The 18377-nt window shown below is 30.1% G+C and overlaps 1 protein-coding gene across 1 annotated transcript; it reads right to left on the bottom strand.

Moving 5' to 3' along the window:
- Window positions 1–112: 112 nt before the first annotated feature.
- On the bottom strand, window positions 113–1651 carry LOC112521405 (aquaporin PIP1-3). The gene is made up of 4 exons (XM_025130249.1): window positions 1275–1651; window positions 843–1141; window positions 618–758; window positions 113–452 (listed from the first exon to the last, which is right to left on the bottom strand). The coding sequence occupies exons 1-4, from the start codon at window positions 1600–1602 to the stop codon at window positions 357–359; spliced, it is 864 nt and encodes a 287-aa protein (XP_024986017.1). The 5' UTR covers window positions 1603–1651; the 3' UTR covers window positions 113–356.
- Window positions 1652–18377: the final 16726 nt, after the last annotated feature.

The raw sequence follows: 18377 nt of genomic DNA on the forward strand, positions 1-18377 counted from the left end.
ACTCCTTGGGTGGTGGTTGTTTTTGATGCATTCCCAGCACGATACATTGAACCAATTCTTTAGGTAGCAAAAGTCAACAATTTGGTCAAGCATTTGAGCACATAATCAATCCTTTTTGGGAATTTTTACACAAAAATAGTAGAACAGACGATATCATCTGATCATCTCAAGAACATGTTCTTCCTACCATAGCTTTTAAAGGCAACAACAAAGAAGAAACAGAACCCATTGGGGGGGATAATTTACACACATTCATTAACAGCACAAAAACTCCACATTTGAACGAATAAACAACAAGCCATGATTGACAAAAGGCAAACAAATCGAAGAAATTAAAGAAAAAATTATATATTAATTTAAGATCTGCTCTTGAATGGAATGGCTCTGATGACGAACTGATGGTACACAGCAGCAAGTGCAGCTCCAATGAAGGGACCAACCCAGAAGATCCACTGCAAACATATCAAATATCAGAAGCTTTTAGACAGGTCAAAATTCAAATCTTGATGAATAATTGCAAGTAAAAATTCAATTTTGTTGGAACGTTTTGCAGCTAAAATTAGTGTCAAAAACTAAATCTTGATGACGAGAAAACCGAGTGAAAATGAACAACGTACGTGGTCATCCCAAGCATGGCTCTTGTTGTAGATTATGGCAGCTCCAAGACTTCTTGCAGGGTTGATACCAGTTCCGGTGATGGGGATGGTGGCCAAATGGACCAAGAACACCGCAAACCCAATTGGCAGAGGGGCCAAAATCTACAATTAAAACACTCAAAAGTCAGATAAAGAAACAAAAAACATTGCAGTTTTCATGGATATCTCAAGATTCATCAAACATACAGGGACATGGGAGTCTCTGGCACTTCTTTTGGCATCAGTGGCTGAGAAAACGGTGTAAACAAGCACAAAAGTACCAACGATCTCAGCACCAAGACCATCGCCTTTGGTGTAACCATGGGCTACAACATTGGCTCCACCACCCAAGGTGGTGAATTGGGCATCACCCTGGAACCCCTTGACCACCCCAGCACCACAGATTGCACCAAGGCACTGCATCACCATGTAGAACACAGCCCTGGTTAACGACAGTTTTCTTGCCAATAGCAAACCGAAGGTCACAGCTGGGTTAATATGTCCTCCTGTTTTACACCAAAAGGAAAAGTTCAAGATCTTCAACATCACAAATAGCTTTATGTGAGATTTGAAGAAGAAAACACCAAAAAACAAAGATTTTATGTGATGATAAAGATTAGGGTTTTGGTGGAAATATACCTGAGATACCAGCAGTACAATAGACAAGAGCAAAGATCATGCCACCAAAAGCCCAAGCAATTCCTTGAATACCCACTGTACCACATTTGGTGGGAGATTTGACCACACCCATTACAGTCAAGACAGAGATGTAGAGAAAGAGGAAAGTTGCTATGAACTCAGCAATACCAGCTCTGTAAAAAGACCATGAGGACAACTCTCCTGGCTCAAACAGAGGAGCTGGTGGTGGCTCCTTGTAATCTTTATCTGTTTGAGCTGATGTTCCTATGGGTTGCCTCTCAGAATACTTGTTGGCTCCAAGCTTCACATCTTCTTCCTTACCCTCCATCGTTGTTGCTCAAATCTTTCTCTCTCTCTCTAGTGAAGTGGTGATTTTGTGAGGAATGAGGTTAGGGTTTGTTGGGTTTTATAGTTGAAAAGACATCATTTAATGGGTATTTTTACTTGATTTTGTTAACTTGATAATAATTGATAGTGTTGTGTTGGTTCGTTTCTTCTGGAAAGAAGAGAAGGATGATGACAGATTCGGTTTGTTTGTTTGTGTGTGGTGTTCTTATCTAATACAGAGTGTCATTAAATTATTGGTTGTCTTCTTATAATATTTAGGCCAGCCTTTATTCTGAGCATATATTTTCATTTTCAACAATGTTTTAGCTCTCTAATCTCTATGAAACTCGGATCAATGAAATTCAGGCATTGTCAAGAAATTATGGCTATGGAAGTTTATATGTAATAACTCCAAGTTTATTCTTAGTTGAAGCATATATATCTCGCTTGAAAACTTACACTTATTTAAAAACAAAAGAATGAAATTATTATAAATTATAGTGGATAATTTGATTATACTAATAATTTTAGAGATGTTTGATTTAATTTAATAAGTTCAATTAACATCTTAATTCATTAAGTAGTTTTTTATTTAGCTTAATGTTAAAGACTAGGGGTGTTCAAAAAACTCGTTGGACCGCTCAAACCGGATCGGTTTTGGCGGTTTAAGCAGTCTGGCGGTTTGGTTTGGAAAATAGCAAAATCGGACGGTTCGGTCCGGAACCTTTTTTGGGCGGTTTGGACAAAACCGACCGTCATATATATATATATATAATTATTTATTTTAATATTAACAAGTCTAACTTTTTTAACTTATGGGCTATACCTTAAATATATCCTTAAACCAACATAAAACCTAACATTTAACATAATCGAGATGGATATTTAATCTAAAGTTATAAATTATATATGTTTTTTAAGTTTAATATTTAAAGTCCATTAAAGGCCTAAACCGCCTAAACCAGTCAGACCAAACCGCCTTTTTATGGTCTGGTTTGACCGATCTGGACACTTGATATCAAACCACTCAATTTGAAAATTTTATAAACCGTCATTACGGTTTAGTTTGTGGTCTGAAGGGTTAAACTGCCCAAACCAGACCGCAAACACCCTTACTAAAAAGACATGGCATAATTTATTCAACCAACTTTTCTTTCCAAAAATGACCTCCCTTTTTTCAATCTTTGATTCTTCATTCATGTATAATATACTCCAATTTTCCCAACACTTATATGTTTTTATACAGCAAATTATATGAAAAGGTAATGTATTTTAATTTAATTCTTATTTTTAGTAAAGTATTTTTAAAACTTTCATTTTTATACCTAAGATATAAAGTTTTAAAAATTTAAGTATCCGAGTAACCGGTTAAAACTAATTTTTAGATAAAAACTAACTTTTAGATTAAGATATCCATGTTAGCAAATAATACTGAGTTGGATACCACATCACTTGTTACATCAGCATGGTAACCGGTTAATACTTCAACCAGTTACCCGAATACTTAAAAGTTTAAAATTTTACATCTTAGGTACCAAGATGGAAGTTTTAAAAGTATGTTACCAAAATATGAATCAGGTTAAAATACATTACTTTTTTTATGCAATTTGCTCTTTTTAATAAAAAGAAGTTAAAATATTAATTTATTGTGATATTTTGTGTATCATCTAATTGCTTTATTGTTGTCTTTTAGATATTTAAATTTATTAAACTTGAAAACCAGTTAAGTTTATTAACTAGTGTGTTATTATGGTTAAAATCATAATTTATCATTTGAACTGTTTATTCATTATAAAGAAAAATAAACAAACCAATCAATTAAAATGTAAATTGAATTAGGTATGTATTATGGTTATCCTTGCTATTTAAAGATGTATGTGTTAATTTAAAACATTAAGGTCTCGTTTGATTTGCATGAATTGAAGGATTTGATTTGGGAGGATTTGAATTTCAAATTCATTCTAATATCATGTTTGGTTTGTTAGATTGTACGCATTTGAAATCATTGGATTTAATTGAAATTCTATAAACATAGGATTTCAAATCCTTAGGAGGTTGCACGGAATTTCGTAAAGTTGTATGAAACAAAGTTCTAAAAAATGTTAATAACATTTATTTTGTAATAATCGATTAACAAAAATATAATTTAATTACTTTTTAATCATTTATAATCTTTTTATAAATTATTTATAAATAATGAAATTCAAATCCTACAAAATAAACACACTAATAATTTCAAATCCATTTTAATTCAAAAACAGTCATACAAACCAAACTAAAGGGGTTGTTTGTTTACCTCTTAATAGTTTCATTAAGAGACAACCTCTGAATTATTAAGAGGTGAATCTTGTTTGGCAAAAAAAAATATGTCTCTTAATGGTTCTAAAATCATCTAAATGATTTTGTATCCCGGATCCCCCTTAACCATTAAGAGTCCTAATTTTATTGTACACAATTATCAAACAATTATATTTTATTTTGCACTATATCATGAGAGCCTCTTAATCATTCTGACCACTTAATCATTCTACACTAAACCATTCAACAATTATCAAACACACCTGATAATGTCCGAAAAGAAATTAACAAGGGGTCCAAGTCCAATAGATTATGTGTTTTTAAAACAAGTAATTTATAAAGTGAAAAATAATAGTTACGAAAGAGGTTGGTATGATGAGGGGACCACTTGACGTGGAAAATATAAACGAGTGGCTGAGGGGAATTAGCCGGTACATATTTGGACCGTTATGGAAAGTGACTCCATCCCACAACGGCTCTCCAGCCATCTCAAATTACATTATCACCCTTCTACATTACATTTTCCCATTTTTATTTTATTTTACAAATAATTATATATCATTCCATATATTTCAATTTTTTAAAAATACCTTTTTTTTTTAATTCCATCCATAATAAGATATAGCAAAGGATGCTATTATGTAATTTTCCTTCTAATTAAAAGATGGTATTGAAAATATGAAAGCTGAAATGTTTAATGTTGATATATGGGAGTATGATCGGATGAATATATAGAGGATTCATTATAGAAAATATTTTTAACAACCGATAAGTCTGTAATTCTATGATTAGATAGATGTTCTTCTGTGTAAGTGGTTTGGACTTCTTGTAATAAATGGTTTTCTCTGATCAGAGCTTCTCCAAAAATGGGCTTGTTTTTTGACATTTTACTCGTCTTTCTACAGGTTAGTTCATCGTTCAAAATGTTTTATATTTTCTTGGGTAAATTTTAGTGTTAGGAGTTCAAATTTTGGTGTTAGTTAAGGGCGATATTCAAACGAGGAAAGGCTTACGGCCAGGATCTTTCAGAAAATGGATTCTTATTCGAAGAGTTGTGGTTGTCCTCGTCCGATTGTTCTTGGATGGTTATTTTGGTCCTCGATTTGACGCTCTTGGTGGTTACCTTGGTCTTTCGACCATAGTTTTGTTTTTTGAATAGGGTTCTTTTTCACTTGTTGTTTTGTATATATTTTAGGGGTGATCCCTACTCCTTATGTGTTTATTTATGCATATTCTAGAAAATGTTTGGTTGAAGTCGATTTTTTCTTTTTGTGTTCTTCTTCATGTTCTAATGATATTTGTTTGCGGTTAAACTTTCAGTAAGACAAAATCAAGAACATTTATAAACCAAAGTCAATCTCAGTTATATCTTGTAATAATTGTTAAAAGATAAATATGTATGATTTTTTGGATAACTAAAAATGAAAAATATGTTTAGTTTTAAATAGAACAAGTACATTTTTATTTTTTTTATTTTTAAAAAACCCTAAAAACTCAACATGAGGGTTTCAAATTAAATATTTGGATTAAAATTTTAGCAAATAAAAAACAATTTTAGAAAATTTCAAAAAATAAAAAGTGTTGTATTTTTCATTACTAGAAGAGTACTTGTATAATGTAGCGAGATATATATCTCGATTTTAGTGTTTCATTTTATTTTTTTGTCTCAGTCGATGTTGTAATACGGTTTTATGTAGTTTTGAAAAAACAATAATGTTTTTACATTTGAATAAAATATAAATATAAATATATCATAAAAAATTATCATGTTCTTAATGATTAACTTTTTTCAAAAATATAAGTTTTTTTATCTTGCTTTTATGTGTGTGTGTGTGTATATATATATAATTTATTATGTATATACTAAATTAGTTTTTGAAAATAAAATACAAAATATCGGTAAAACTCGGATTTGCCTTCATGTAAAAGGCGCTTGCCTCTATTTAACGAAACTTTGTTAACAACATTAAATCGGTGAACAATGAATACAAGAAAAATGAAAAGTTTAAAACTTTTAAGATGGAATAGTCCATTTGAATAATCAAATCCAAATTTTAAAAACAATTGTTATAATTCACGTAAAATATAAAATAAAATCTAAATCATTTTATAAAAATGGACAAATAATCTAATAATTATGAATTATTACCTCAATAATTACACAATGTCGATCGCTTTATAGAAGGAGAGCCAACTCATATGACTATTGAGAGAGGTGGCTTTGTGTTGGCTCAATCATCACTTAAGCCCAACATAACACCAACCATATGGGCCATTTTTTTATTCCTTTTAACACAATAAATGACTATTTACTTATGGTAACTTTTGAAAATATTTTATAACATATATATATATATATATATATATATATATTGTTTTTCTAATAAATATTTTGTTATTTCTTTCAACTTTTAAAACTGTTTTATTTGATAACTCTAGGACATTATTAGCACCACAACTATATGGTCGTAGTAGAATCTGTAATCCATCTTCCGTGCAACAAGTCAACAATCAGTAAGTTAAACCTATCAATTTTTGTTCCTTGAATTTCAAAATTCTTAAAAAGATAGATTTACAAATTGTTGGTCATGCGGGTTTTGATCCATTTTTTGGTCTACATCACTTGATTGATATAATCGGTCAATTTTGTCGAAACCGCACAAACACATTTAACCTTGTAAACGCCTACTAGATACGATGGGATCAATGAGAAAACTTGAATACTCTAGATTTTGAGTTATTGACTTGATAGATCCAGTCTCGATCGTAAACGTTTCCGACCTTTAAAAACAGTGATTGATTTAGGCCCAAGGTCTCAACCAGACCCACTGTTTTTTGTTATGTTATTTTTGAAAATGACATGATATAACCACTGCTTATTTGTAGGTGAGGTGATGTTAAGCGATTAATATTTTAAAATGGTTTAATTAAATGTTGTGATATTTTAAATGTATTTTTAATAGAAAAAAAAATTATAATTTTTAATATGATAAAAGCTTAGTTTGTGTATGTATGCTTAGTTTACTTCATAGTTCATGTACCAAAAATTCCAATTATGAAAAAAATATGTTTGATTTTGGTCCTTTCAAAACCTTCCCAAAATACTCATCTTTCTCTCTCCTTGTCATTACCTATGTGTTTCCCTCTTCTCTCTTAATTAATATTTACTAGAAATTAAAATTAACAAGACAAAACATGAAATTAAAGGTTGTTTGACAGTTGCTGAATGGTATAGCGCAAAATGAAATATAATTGTTCGATAATTATTTACAATGGAATTAGGACGTTGAATGGTTAAGAGAGACTCATGATACAAAATCATTCAGAAAGTTTTAAAACCATTAAGAGACAAACTTTTTTTTTGTCAAACTAGATTCACCTCTTAACGATTTAGATGTTGTCTCTTGATGGAACTATTAAGAGGTAATAAACAACTCCTTAGCCAAATTTTATTGATGTGTATTCTTGTGTATTCTAAGATATGTTTTGTTTGATAAAAACTCGATATATGTTGTAAATTTAGATTGAAGGTAACGTTTGACTGTACTCGATATTGTTTGATGAAACTCAATAAGATCACAGGTCTTAATTAAAAGTGATGATGGTGATCGAAACCTAACGGAATTTTCAAATTAAAATCATATAATCATGTTTTGAATTTATATACTCAATAAAACAAGTCTTTTACACTCTTAGTTGATTAAATGAATATATACTATTAATAACAAATTAAAAATCGAATTTATCAATATCATATGAATACGATAAGGATCAAGAATCTTACATAATGAGAATGAGGCAATGACCGAAAGTCTTACCTGGTAAGTGACGGGAACAACCCTTACCACTGTTACCACTTACCCGGTAAATTGTTGCATAAAATATCGTTTTTGTTGACTAAAATCTTACCAGTAAGTAAGTGATAATGTTAAATTTTATCGATAAATGTTTATCAAATAAGTATTTGGTAAACAATCTTTAGTTAATATTTATTTTATAAATAAAAATAAATGCATACCAATCATAATATATTATATTATTATAAAGATTTGAAGTCGATAATCAAATATTCATTGCGAATATAACACCTTGATTTTGATTATAGTTACCTACTAATTTGGATGCTGAATAAATAAGCTTTGTCTTGATAATATAAATAAATCAACACTTGATTATCATATGTTTTAATATTCTCTAAAATAAGATTATATTCAATTGAATTATTTTAACGGTTTTTAAAAAGTATTTTATAAACACGGTTATATATATAACTTATATATTTTTACTCGTGTACTTGATTAATTGTCTTATATATTCAAGTCTACTTCGTAAGCGGATTAAGCTGGTCATACATTCAGTTCATGACATAAATAAATAAAAACAACATTATAAGAATCATCTGTTTGTTGCCACTGAAACATCGAATAAGAAGTAACATGAATTTTCAGAAAACATCATCATTTATCGGAGATGAACATTTTAAACAATTTATGTGAAAACAAGTTAAATTGAATTATAACTACAAAAGTTAGCTAAAAAGGGAATTAGTCGAACAATTTAAAAATCGTCTAATATGGCTTGCATGTTTTTTGATGAACTCTGTATTTAATAACCCCGTATCCCCGACCAACCCGTTTTGACAACTAATTTTTACCCATTGTGATTTGTTGACCAACTTGTTTTCTTTACCATTCGTATTCAAACTTGAAGTCATAATAAGCCTTCGTTGACGGTCCACTAGACCAGACGAATAAGAAAAGTGGGTTCGACGACTGTTATAAAAAAAAAGGGGGTGTCCATACTTGCCCGTTAAAATTAATAAGTTGACACGGGCAATGCAACAAAAAAATTGGAACTTATGCTTGATATTTATACAAGTCTTGTACAATTACAAAAAAAAATTATCTTTTAAGGTGACATATATTAATATTTAATTTGGTTGTCAAAATTCACTTGTAATTGTAAAAATCCAGTGTCTGTTCATGCTAATATTTTATTTTACATAAGTTACGGTTTCTTTTTCAAGCGTACAATAGTTTTTAGGCACATTTACAGAGCAAGTATGATAGGTTTGAGTTTGTTATATTAAGGAGCCGTTTACCAAACACTTATCCGGTAATCGTTTACTAGTAAAATTTAACACTATTATTTACTTACCGGGTAAGATTTTAGTCAACAAAAATGACATCTTATGCAACGGTTTACCTAGTAAACGCTAACCATGGTAAGAGTCGTTGACCTCACTTACCGGGTAAGACTTTCGGTTATTGCATTGCTCTTATCGAAAAAGATTCTTGATTTTTGTCATACTCATTTAATAAAATAATGTGATTTGATAAGTGTTTGGTAAACGACCCATATGCTTTTTCTTTTAATACACAAAAGATAGGTTGAGTCTAGTGTGTATCCGGCCCACAAATAATCAGCTCTAGGATTCTAGCCTTGACTTTGTCTATGTACTATGTATCGTTATATACACGTACATATAATAAATATACACAAAATCGTTGTGTACAAAACTAAGCCCATTGGGCTTCTTAATTTACGCATCAAAGGCCCAATAACTTTTTTTAGTTTTACATTTTAATTTAATTTTCTTTTGAGAGGGTAAAGTCACATTTTATAATCGTTAATAATCATTATAATTGCATGAAAACATTCAACGATAAAAAAAAAAGCAGAAAATTTACTAGGTTCATATGGATCGTTTATCAAATGCTTATTCGGCAGGTGTTTACTGTGTGTTATTTGCCTTATGAGTGAGTGTGACAAGTACCGAGAATCTTTTCCAGTAAAAAACATAACAAACATCAAGAATCTTACTCAATAAGAGAAAGAGAGAGAAGACTCTTATTTGACAATTGCTAACCAGATAAGAGAGACTTACGACAATCCAATTTCAGTGGTCGAAAATGTTACCCAATAAAGTAAATGAGGTGATGACTCGTATCAGTAAACATTTTCTCAACAAATGTATAATAAACAACCTCTTAGTTTTAAATTAACTCAGAAGTAATCTTGATCATCATTTATGACCATTTGTCTTTTTGATATAATATTTTAGTCATATATAACAGACAATTAAAATTCCAAGTGAAAAATAACCGTGACTATAATATTTTTAAGCAAAAAATCGACAATTCTAAACGGTCTCATATAATATCCAACCTTTAAAAAATTTAGTGTGAATACTCACCCAACAATAAGACGCATATAATATTTAGTTTTAATTTCCAAAATATTTATTATATATTTAGAATTTAAATACATATGAAATTGATGGTAGTCCATAACTTGTCTTATTTTTTTTCATTATAAAATATTTTTTTAAGTATTTAGTTATATATAATATATTAATAAAATATTATTTATATGCATGTGCAGTTGTGCACATTCAAATAAATAAAATGATTTTAGAAAAAGAGAAAAGAAAAAGAAAAGTACAGAAATTGTATGGACCAAGGTGGAAAGGGGGTTTAAAAGATAAGAGGAGTAGATAATACGAGTGAGGTCCACAATCACTTCTCCAAGCTTTCTTTTTAACTACCACTCATCTCTACTTTCTATAAATAGAAATGACACTCTTTTTTATTAACATGGATATCCAACTAACTATGCAAACCGATTAATCCCAGACAATCATCTGTTTTGTAGATAGTTTGAAGTCATCGCATTTAAACCTCCACGATCACAAGAGGATTTTTATTCATCCTTGGATTTGAACCTGGGACCTACAGATACTTTTGACCTTTGGAGCCAAGCTCAAACCAACCAGACATCACATTTATGGTTAATGCTACTTTTTTTTTCCCGATCAATTGTAAATGTTTTTTTTTTGTTGTAAAATTGGGTTTTTTAGGATCATTTATATACATTATTCCTTTGAGAGATCATGAATGACCTGAAGTCATCGTATGTGAACCTTTATATCAAACATGCAGTTTTCATACATTGTTATTTTATATATGACCTTGAGGGTTGCTTTAACTGACAAATAAAATCTAGGCCTTGGTGCTCCTCCAACTAGGATTTTTCTCGCTGCTATCTTCAGGGTCTCATAGAATTTGTCGAAGTGCTTGTAAGCCGGTACGAACACCATGGTTGCCAAAAAACTGAAACTAGCCAAAAGTAAGATACAATATTGACTTAGGCGAATTGAATATGTATATGCGTTCTAATTTTATTAAATTTTTGGGTATTCAATATTTTGGCTCAGACCAAACTACACTTGGAAAGGACGTGGAAAACGTGAATGAAATCACTGAACAACTTGAATTCATCCAAAACCTAACAAGTCCATTAACCACCGAGTCTAACAACACCACCTACGAAAATGAATGATGATGAAGATGACATTGTGGATGAAGACTAGAAGCGTGAATAAAGAAAAATTTAAAAACGAGTCGACAATGTGAAGAAGACGATTTAAAAAACGCGATAAAGCTAGAGGATTGAAGACGATTAAAAAACGCGATAAAACTAGAAGATTGAAGACAATTTAAAAAACGAGACAAAGCTAGAAGATTGAAGACAACTTAAAAAACGAGATGAATTCACGAAGATATAAAAGATAGAATACAATTTATAAAAACGTGACAATGCTAGAAATATTGAAGACACTTTAAAAAAACGAGATGAATTCACGAAGATATTGAAGACAATTTAAAAAAAAAATGAAGTCACGAATACATGCAGATCGGAAATACGAAAACTGTAGAAAATCCACAATTGTAAGAATAAGACTAAAGAATAAATGAATTTTTTCAGTGTATTCTAATTACTCAATTTCAAAATGTAAAATCGTAGGAATTTATCAAAGAAATTGTGAAAACTTGAATTAAAAAAACTCGGTCAGGTTAGGAGACCAATCATGGTAACTGGTTACACACATTTGTTATGAGGATCGGAACCGGTTTTAACCGTATCTCACTTAAGAGCCTTAATCAAGACCCGTTAAGGTTGGTTTTTGATCATCTCTATTGCACCCTTTCAAAACAAAGGAAATTTGTTATTTTTATATGGAGATGACGATTTATATGAACTCTTTAAATTAATAAAATCCAATGCATGTTATATATTTATTATATTGCGTGTAACTGTATTATCTATGATAAATTAAATAAATATTTAAATACATACACTACAATAAAATCAAGTTTATAGACGTCAAATTTTTTAAGCATCGCAATATACTAATTTATAGGACTTCATTTATAAGATCCAAAATAAAGTGTCATATCTAAAGACGTTGCAAAAAGTTTATATAACGCTTTTGAACGTCTTAACAAAATCTTTAGAATACTTTTTAATATAAAGCGTCTCATTAACAATTTTATAGGACATTATTTTAAAAAATGTCATGTAAGAACAAGTTTTCTGTTAAAAAAATGAGTTTGTAGGACACTTTAGAGTAAAAATATTAAGGTGACATTTTGTATTAAAAGTGTCTTAAAAAACTTGTTATGATGCCAAAAACGTCATATTAACTTATTATAACGCCTTTAGATAGAATGTTTTATATTTTACTCATATAAATTAAGTCTTATAAAACGATTTATTAGGACGTATAGAAATTGCTTGCGTTATATAAACACAATTTTGTTGTAGTAATATAAACATCCATATAGGTACATACATATATAACTTTAACTTGTTATAAAGTCTATGTTTGGTTAAATATTATCGATGAACGCTTATCATACCATTAGGCCCCAAACCTAGAAGCAAGTAAAGTGTAGGATCAAACATGTAAATTCTAGAAAATGCAAGGACACCAAAGCTCATGGGTCAAATTGAAAAGGCTCGAATACATTCAAAATGAACTTGTACACGAATTGTTGACGAGCCAATTGAAAGATTCGATATAGAAAGCCTCAAAATACGTTGTCATTTTCCCTTTTGCATTGCGAATCGAGGCTATAAAATAGGAAAGGACAAGGTTTTTAAGAGGAAAATGCAACAAAATAGGTCATTATAAGATACGTTTAATCATGTCAAATATATGTTTTGATACATAGCTAGAGGCATGTTAGGACCAGTTACTGATTAACGTGCAATTGGGATCGAAAATGAGGCCTTAGTGTCGTGTATGGAGTGAAAAATGGATGTTTGTTTTCATATCATGATTAGTGTACATATGGATGAATTAATGTATGGTTGTGCAATGTGTTTGTGGCTTAAGCATGTTAAAAGTTAAAGGAACTTGTTGGTAGTGATATAGTATGGTGTCGTTTGCTTATTGGTTGTCCAATGAACATGAGGTTGTGAGGTTGCACAATAGATAGCACAAGTGAATAATACGAGTGAGGTTAGAGCTTACTTGTGAGCTCGCCTAGCAGGTGACATGCTTAAGCACACATCTAATGTGATTGATCGATGAGCGCCAATTTAGTCATGTGAGCTTGCATTTATGTGTCCAACATCGCATTGACTCAGACATGACTCGTCTAGAATGATAGTATAAATGTTACACGAATACTATAGGTACTTAGATACACATGCATGTTGTGTGTAGGCTACGAGCAATCAATAATTAAGTAACAAGAGCAAATGCCAGATGAGTTTATATAAGACTTTTCTCAATTAATGGGTTATAAATTTGTGTATGGTTTAAACATACTTTTATGATGATTAATGACATGCTATATGTTTATGTCTTCAAGCTCTAGAGTCTGATTCAAACGATAATAGTACCTATTTAAGATAATAAGAAAACAATCGAATCACATATGATTTTACACTAACATTACATACAAAATCACATGAGATTTATGCGACTTTGCCCCACTACCTGAAGACGCGTCTAAAGTCACCCACAAACCTTTTTTTGACCGTTAATGTAAAATCACATGTGATTTTGCACGTGATTTGGCCGTTTTCGTATTCTCTTAAATAGTTAGAATTCTTGTATGATCGTCCCTCTCAGGCTCTAAGCATATTGAATATAACACAATACATGATAACATGTTATACATGAAAATTATGTTTGGCTATGTTTGTGGGACGAAGTATCCTAATGTCGGCAGAGACATGGGGGATATGAATGATGCATGATAGTTTGTACATATGCCGAAAGGGGGACCTCTAATACTAGACTAGTACACGTTACTCAATACATGCCCTTAAGAGTACCTTTGAGCTCACCGTTAACAAGTTAAGCCCCCCTCCCCAGTACATACATATACACGTATTTACACTATATTAAAGAAATGGAATTTTTTTTCTTAAATTTTTTTAATTTTTGGAGTACAACTTGTAAAACATTATGTATAAATTATTGATGTATAAGAAATCTTTTTATTTCTAAAATATTCATTTTTTGCCCTTCTTTAAATAACAATAGAGTTTTTGGAAATCTCTACTACCCTTCCAAATAACCATAAAAAATAATTATAAAAGATTCAAATTTCCAATTTACAATTAAATTTTACGTTTTGTTTCACTACAAAGATACACTTCTTATGTATATGTATATGTATATGTATATGTATATGTATATGTATATGTATATGTATATGTATATGTATATGTATATGTATATGTATATGTATATGNTATATGTATATGTATATGTATATGTATATGTATATGTATATGTATATGTATATGTATATGTATATGTATATGTATATGTATATGTATATGTATATGTAGGAAGGATTATGCAAGAAGTTAAACATTTTGTGAGAAGCCGAGAAGTTTCAATATCATTATGATTACACTCATTTGGGTTTAATCATATATGATTAAGCGTCTATGTGTTGTCAATTGTAGCATGTGTTTAATCATATATGATTAAGTTTATGTATCATGCTTGTAATCATATATGATTGAGCTTATGTATCATTTTTGTAATCATTTATGATATTGAATCTACTCACTTACAATGTGTTATGGCACGTTACAACGCGTTATTTTGTAAGGTGTGAGTTTTTTTAATATATTACTTGAGGGATAAATGATAATTATAGATAATACTTAAGACTTTAATAAACATTAAAAAGAATCTTAACAACTAAAAGCCTAAATAGGTAAATATTTACTCTCATTCCCATAAACGAAGAGTCGAACACGAGTTCTTTGAAAATTGAAAAAAGTATTGAGTTATGATTCAAGAGATTTGATCCCAATTTTGCACCTTCATATTATTTTTATAACCTATATATATATATATATATATATATATATAGTATTATTGATTCTTCTTTTTTAATTCTATATATTTGGAGTCGGAAAGGTCCAACACGATCATATTTAAATGATAATTTGGATGGTTTGGGACATCTATTATTCAAACTTTTGAAGTACTTGACTCTTAAGACTTAAGAATTTATTATATATTAGAATGACTGTAATAATTAATAACTTCATTATATATATATTTTTATTTGTAGTTATCGTATCTCAATCTTATGTATACTTCTCAACCGCTCAACCTGCCACACCCTGCAAGGTTTGGTTATACTTTTGAGTTGGGTTGAGATTTTTTCAAACTGTCATAATTGGGCTGGATTGTAAAAATGTCTCAAACCGCCCAACGCAATCCTATTAGTACACCCCTACTTAGATGGCAGTTCAGAATTGATAGAACCGAACCGACCAACATCTAATTAACCATTTGATGACGAGCCAGTTATCCATCCAACTAACACTCAATTAATTTATTTTCAATTTGCTTAAATCGGAATTTGTTTTGTGCTGGGTTTTGAATTTTTATTGTGTTAGTTTTAACACATTAAAAGTGATTAGTCAATTTGTTCTAATAAAAATTGGATTGAATTAACACATTGAATAGACCCAGTCTCATCTGATCATTCATTGGAGGTAAGATAGATCGTATCCGATCCGATTCAATTAATTTTAGTTGAATCCAATAAAAACACAAATGGATGGAACATAACTGATCTAATCATCCATTCGATTGGATCATATCGATTGTCCAATGTTAATCGAGTTGCGTCTATTTAATATAATTTTTAAATTTTGTATATAAAAATTACATTTTATTTATATTATGGAATTAAACAATTGTTTTATCGAGATTAACACTAAGGTGTCGTTTACCAAACATTTAAACGGTAAGTGCCTACCGGCAAAATTAACACTATCATTTACTTACCGGGTAAAATTTTAGTCCATCAAAACGACATCATAATCAAAAATTTACCCGGTAAGCACTTACCGTGGTAAGAGTCATTGCCCTCATTTAGCGGGTAAGACTCTTGGTCCTTGTCTCATTCTTACCGGGTAAAATTTTTGGTCCTTACTATATCCATTCGGTAATGTAATGTGATTTGATAAGTACTTACCCGGGTAAGCGTTTAATAAACGGCCCCTAAATTGTTTATATTGCTCCATTGCATGTTTCAATTCGGGCAACTCATTTTCGGATTTTCATCATCTTTCTCGTTTCTATCTAAATTGTTAGGAGCCTCACACTGGTTGGATAACTACGGGCAATCAACACACAAATATAGAATATAGAAACATCTCACATCATTATAAGAACTTTCTTAAAAAGAAACTTAAAGGAATTATCCTTTAATTGAGTTGAGATCTGTCACATCCAACGGCTTGACAATCTTAAAATTGATTGGTGGTCTTGGACAAAAAAAATGGTTGAAACAAAGTGACCACCCTCACGTAAAATCCCGACATGCAAGACGCACCATATACGTACCTTCATGAATCACAACCCAAATACGTTAAAATACTTTAAAGCGTAAAAGGAATGTGCAGGAACATGAGAAGAACATATATGAAGAAACTCAAAAATAAGTAGTTTGTCTCGTAATAAAATACTTTAACTGCGTTATAGTTATAAAGAAAATCGACAATAACTGTAGAGAACAAATATTTCTATGTAAGCAAGGGTGTGTACACTTGTTTGATGATGAACTCCACATGATGCAGTGACCTGTACTCGTGAACTCAGTAGGCCACATAAATGATCTGTACATGTATTTGGTTTACGTAACAGTCTTTTCTAAGAAATTAAATTTGTCAAAAAATTAGATTCAATCAATTAATTGAAATCGAATGTATTAGTTAACAAAGAATGTAATAAATTCCATTCATGATTTTTTGAACTTTTTATTTGGCATTGAAATGCAAAGTTGAAAACCACATAAATTACCATTTATTATAACTATAAATATTAAAATTAATTATCATTTAAAAGTGAATAAATATCGTCACATGGGAGAGGAAAATGATGTTTCCATTCCCTTTCTTTCAAGTCATGCATTCTTTCTTATTTATTTATTTATTTTGTGTATCAAAAATCCAAAATTGTTAAAATAGACTTTGGAAATTGGTTTTTCACATTATTTTATTATTTTAATCTTAATTCATAATAAAACCATTATATCAAGTTATCAACTATAAGAATGATGTCTGATTGATTTGAGTTTGACTCCAAATGTCAAAAGTACCAGGAGAACCTATATTCAAATCCAATGAGAAATAAAAATCATTTTGTGGTCACGGAGGTTTAAATGTGATGACTCCGGACTATTTACAAAGCAAGTGGTCGTCATGGGATTAGTCGACTCGCATAACGGGTTGGATATCTAGGTTAATAAAAAAACCATGAAATCTTTTATTCTGTAAGTTTTTTTTAACTATTCAAATGTAGAGTAAGTTTTGTAATAATTAAGTGGATATTACACATTAGCCCATATAGATTTCTAGTATCATGTGTATGGTTTAATTTAGTTTATTTAAGCTGTAAAATGTTGACCGATTTAGATATGACAATTTTATACATGAAGACCAGTATAATGAATTTGGTTGTATTAACCATAACTTTTTGGTTATGTTGGTGATTAAGTCTGAATTCTATACTTTTTTTTCCTTAAATTTTACATAAAAAGCTCACGTATAACATTAAAAAAAATAAGTTTTTTTTTTTAACATAGAATCGGGATTATTTCATTGCTTCAAAAGAAGAAGATAAAAGATTCGAACAAGGGTCTCTCAAAAATTAAAACTGAAATTATCGTTGTTTTATTGTACTTTTATTCAATCTTGTTTAACTGATTTGGATTATTTATTTTAAAAATAATGATACATTAAATAGAAGAGTAGTCAATACTCCAAAGATATTATCTTCGACGTGAAGTATAGATGCACATTTAGACAAAACCTGTCTTTGATGGAAATATATTATTATTATTATTATTAAAAAAAAAAAAAATCATATATTTGGTTCATGTGATTTTAGGTTTGTCTTGGATTTGGTTCCTAGAGTTCTCTTATTTCAAAATAGTTCCCAAAGTTTGTATTTTCGTAAAGTTTGTAATTTCGAAAAGTTTTTGGTTCCTCTCAGTAACGGCTGATAACTCTCATGTGTTAGGTGAGGGTCATTTTGGTCTTTTCCATTTTTGATCATTTAAATAAATGAAAAATATTTTATATATAATTTTATGTTATTTGAAAAATATAATTAATTAACCCCTACCCCGGCCGTACTCTATG

Source organism: Cynara cardunculus (genome assembly GCF_001531365.2).
Source record: "Cynara cardunculus var. scolymus isolate 2C chromosome LG 11, CcrdV1, whole genome shotgun sequence".
Taxonomy (NCBI): Eukaryota; Viridiplantae; Streptophyta; class Magnoliopsida; order Asterales; family Asteraceae; genus Cynara; species Cynara cardunculus.

What these genes read in the sequence shown, in the direction of transcription:
- LOC112521405 (XM_025130249.1), bottom strand. Translation starts at nt 1,602, where the DNA reads ATGGAGGGTAAGGAAGAAGATGTGAAGCTTGGAGCCAACAAGTATTCT. An exon ending in CCAGAGACTCCCATGTCCCT is followed by an intron (nt 759 to 842) that starts GTATGTTTGATG and finishes TTTTAATTGTAG; the next exon opens with ATTTTGGCCCCTCTGCCAAT. An exon ending in GCCATGCTTGGGATGACCAC is followed by an intron (nt 453 to 617) that starts GTACGTTGTTCA and finishes ATATGTTTGCAG; the next exon opens with TGGATCTTCTGGGTTGGTCC.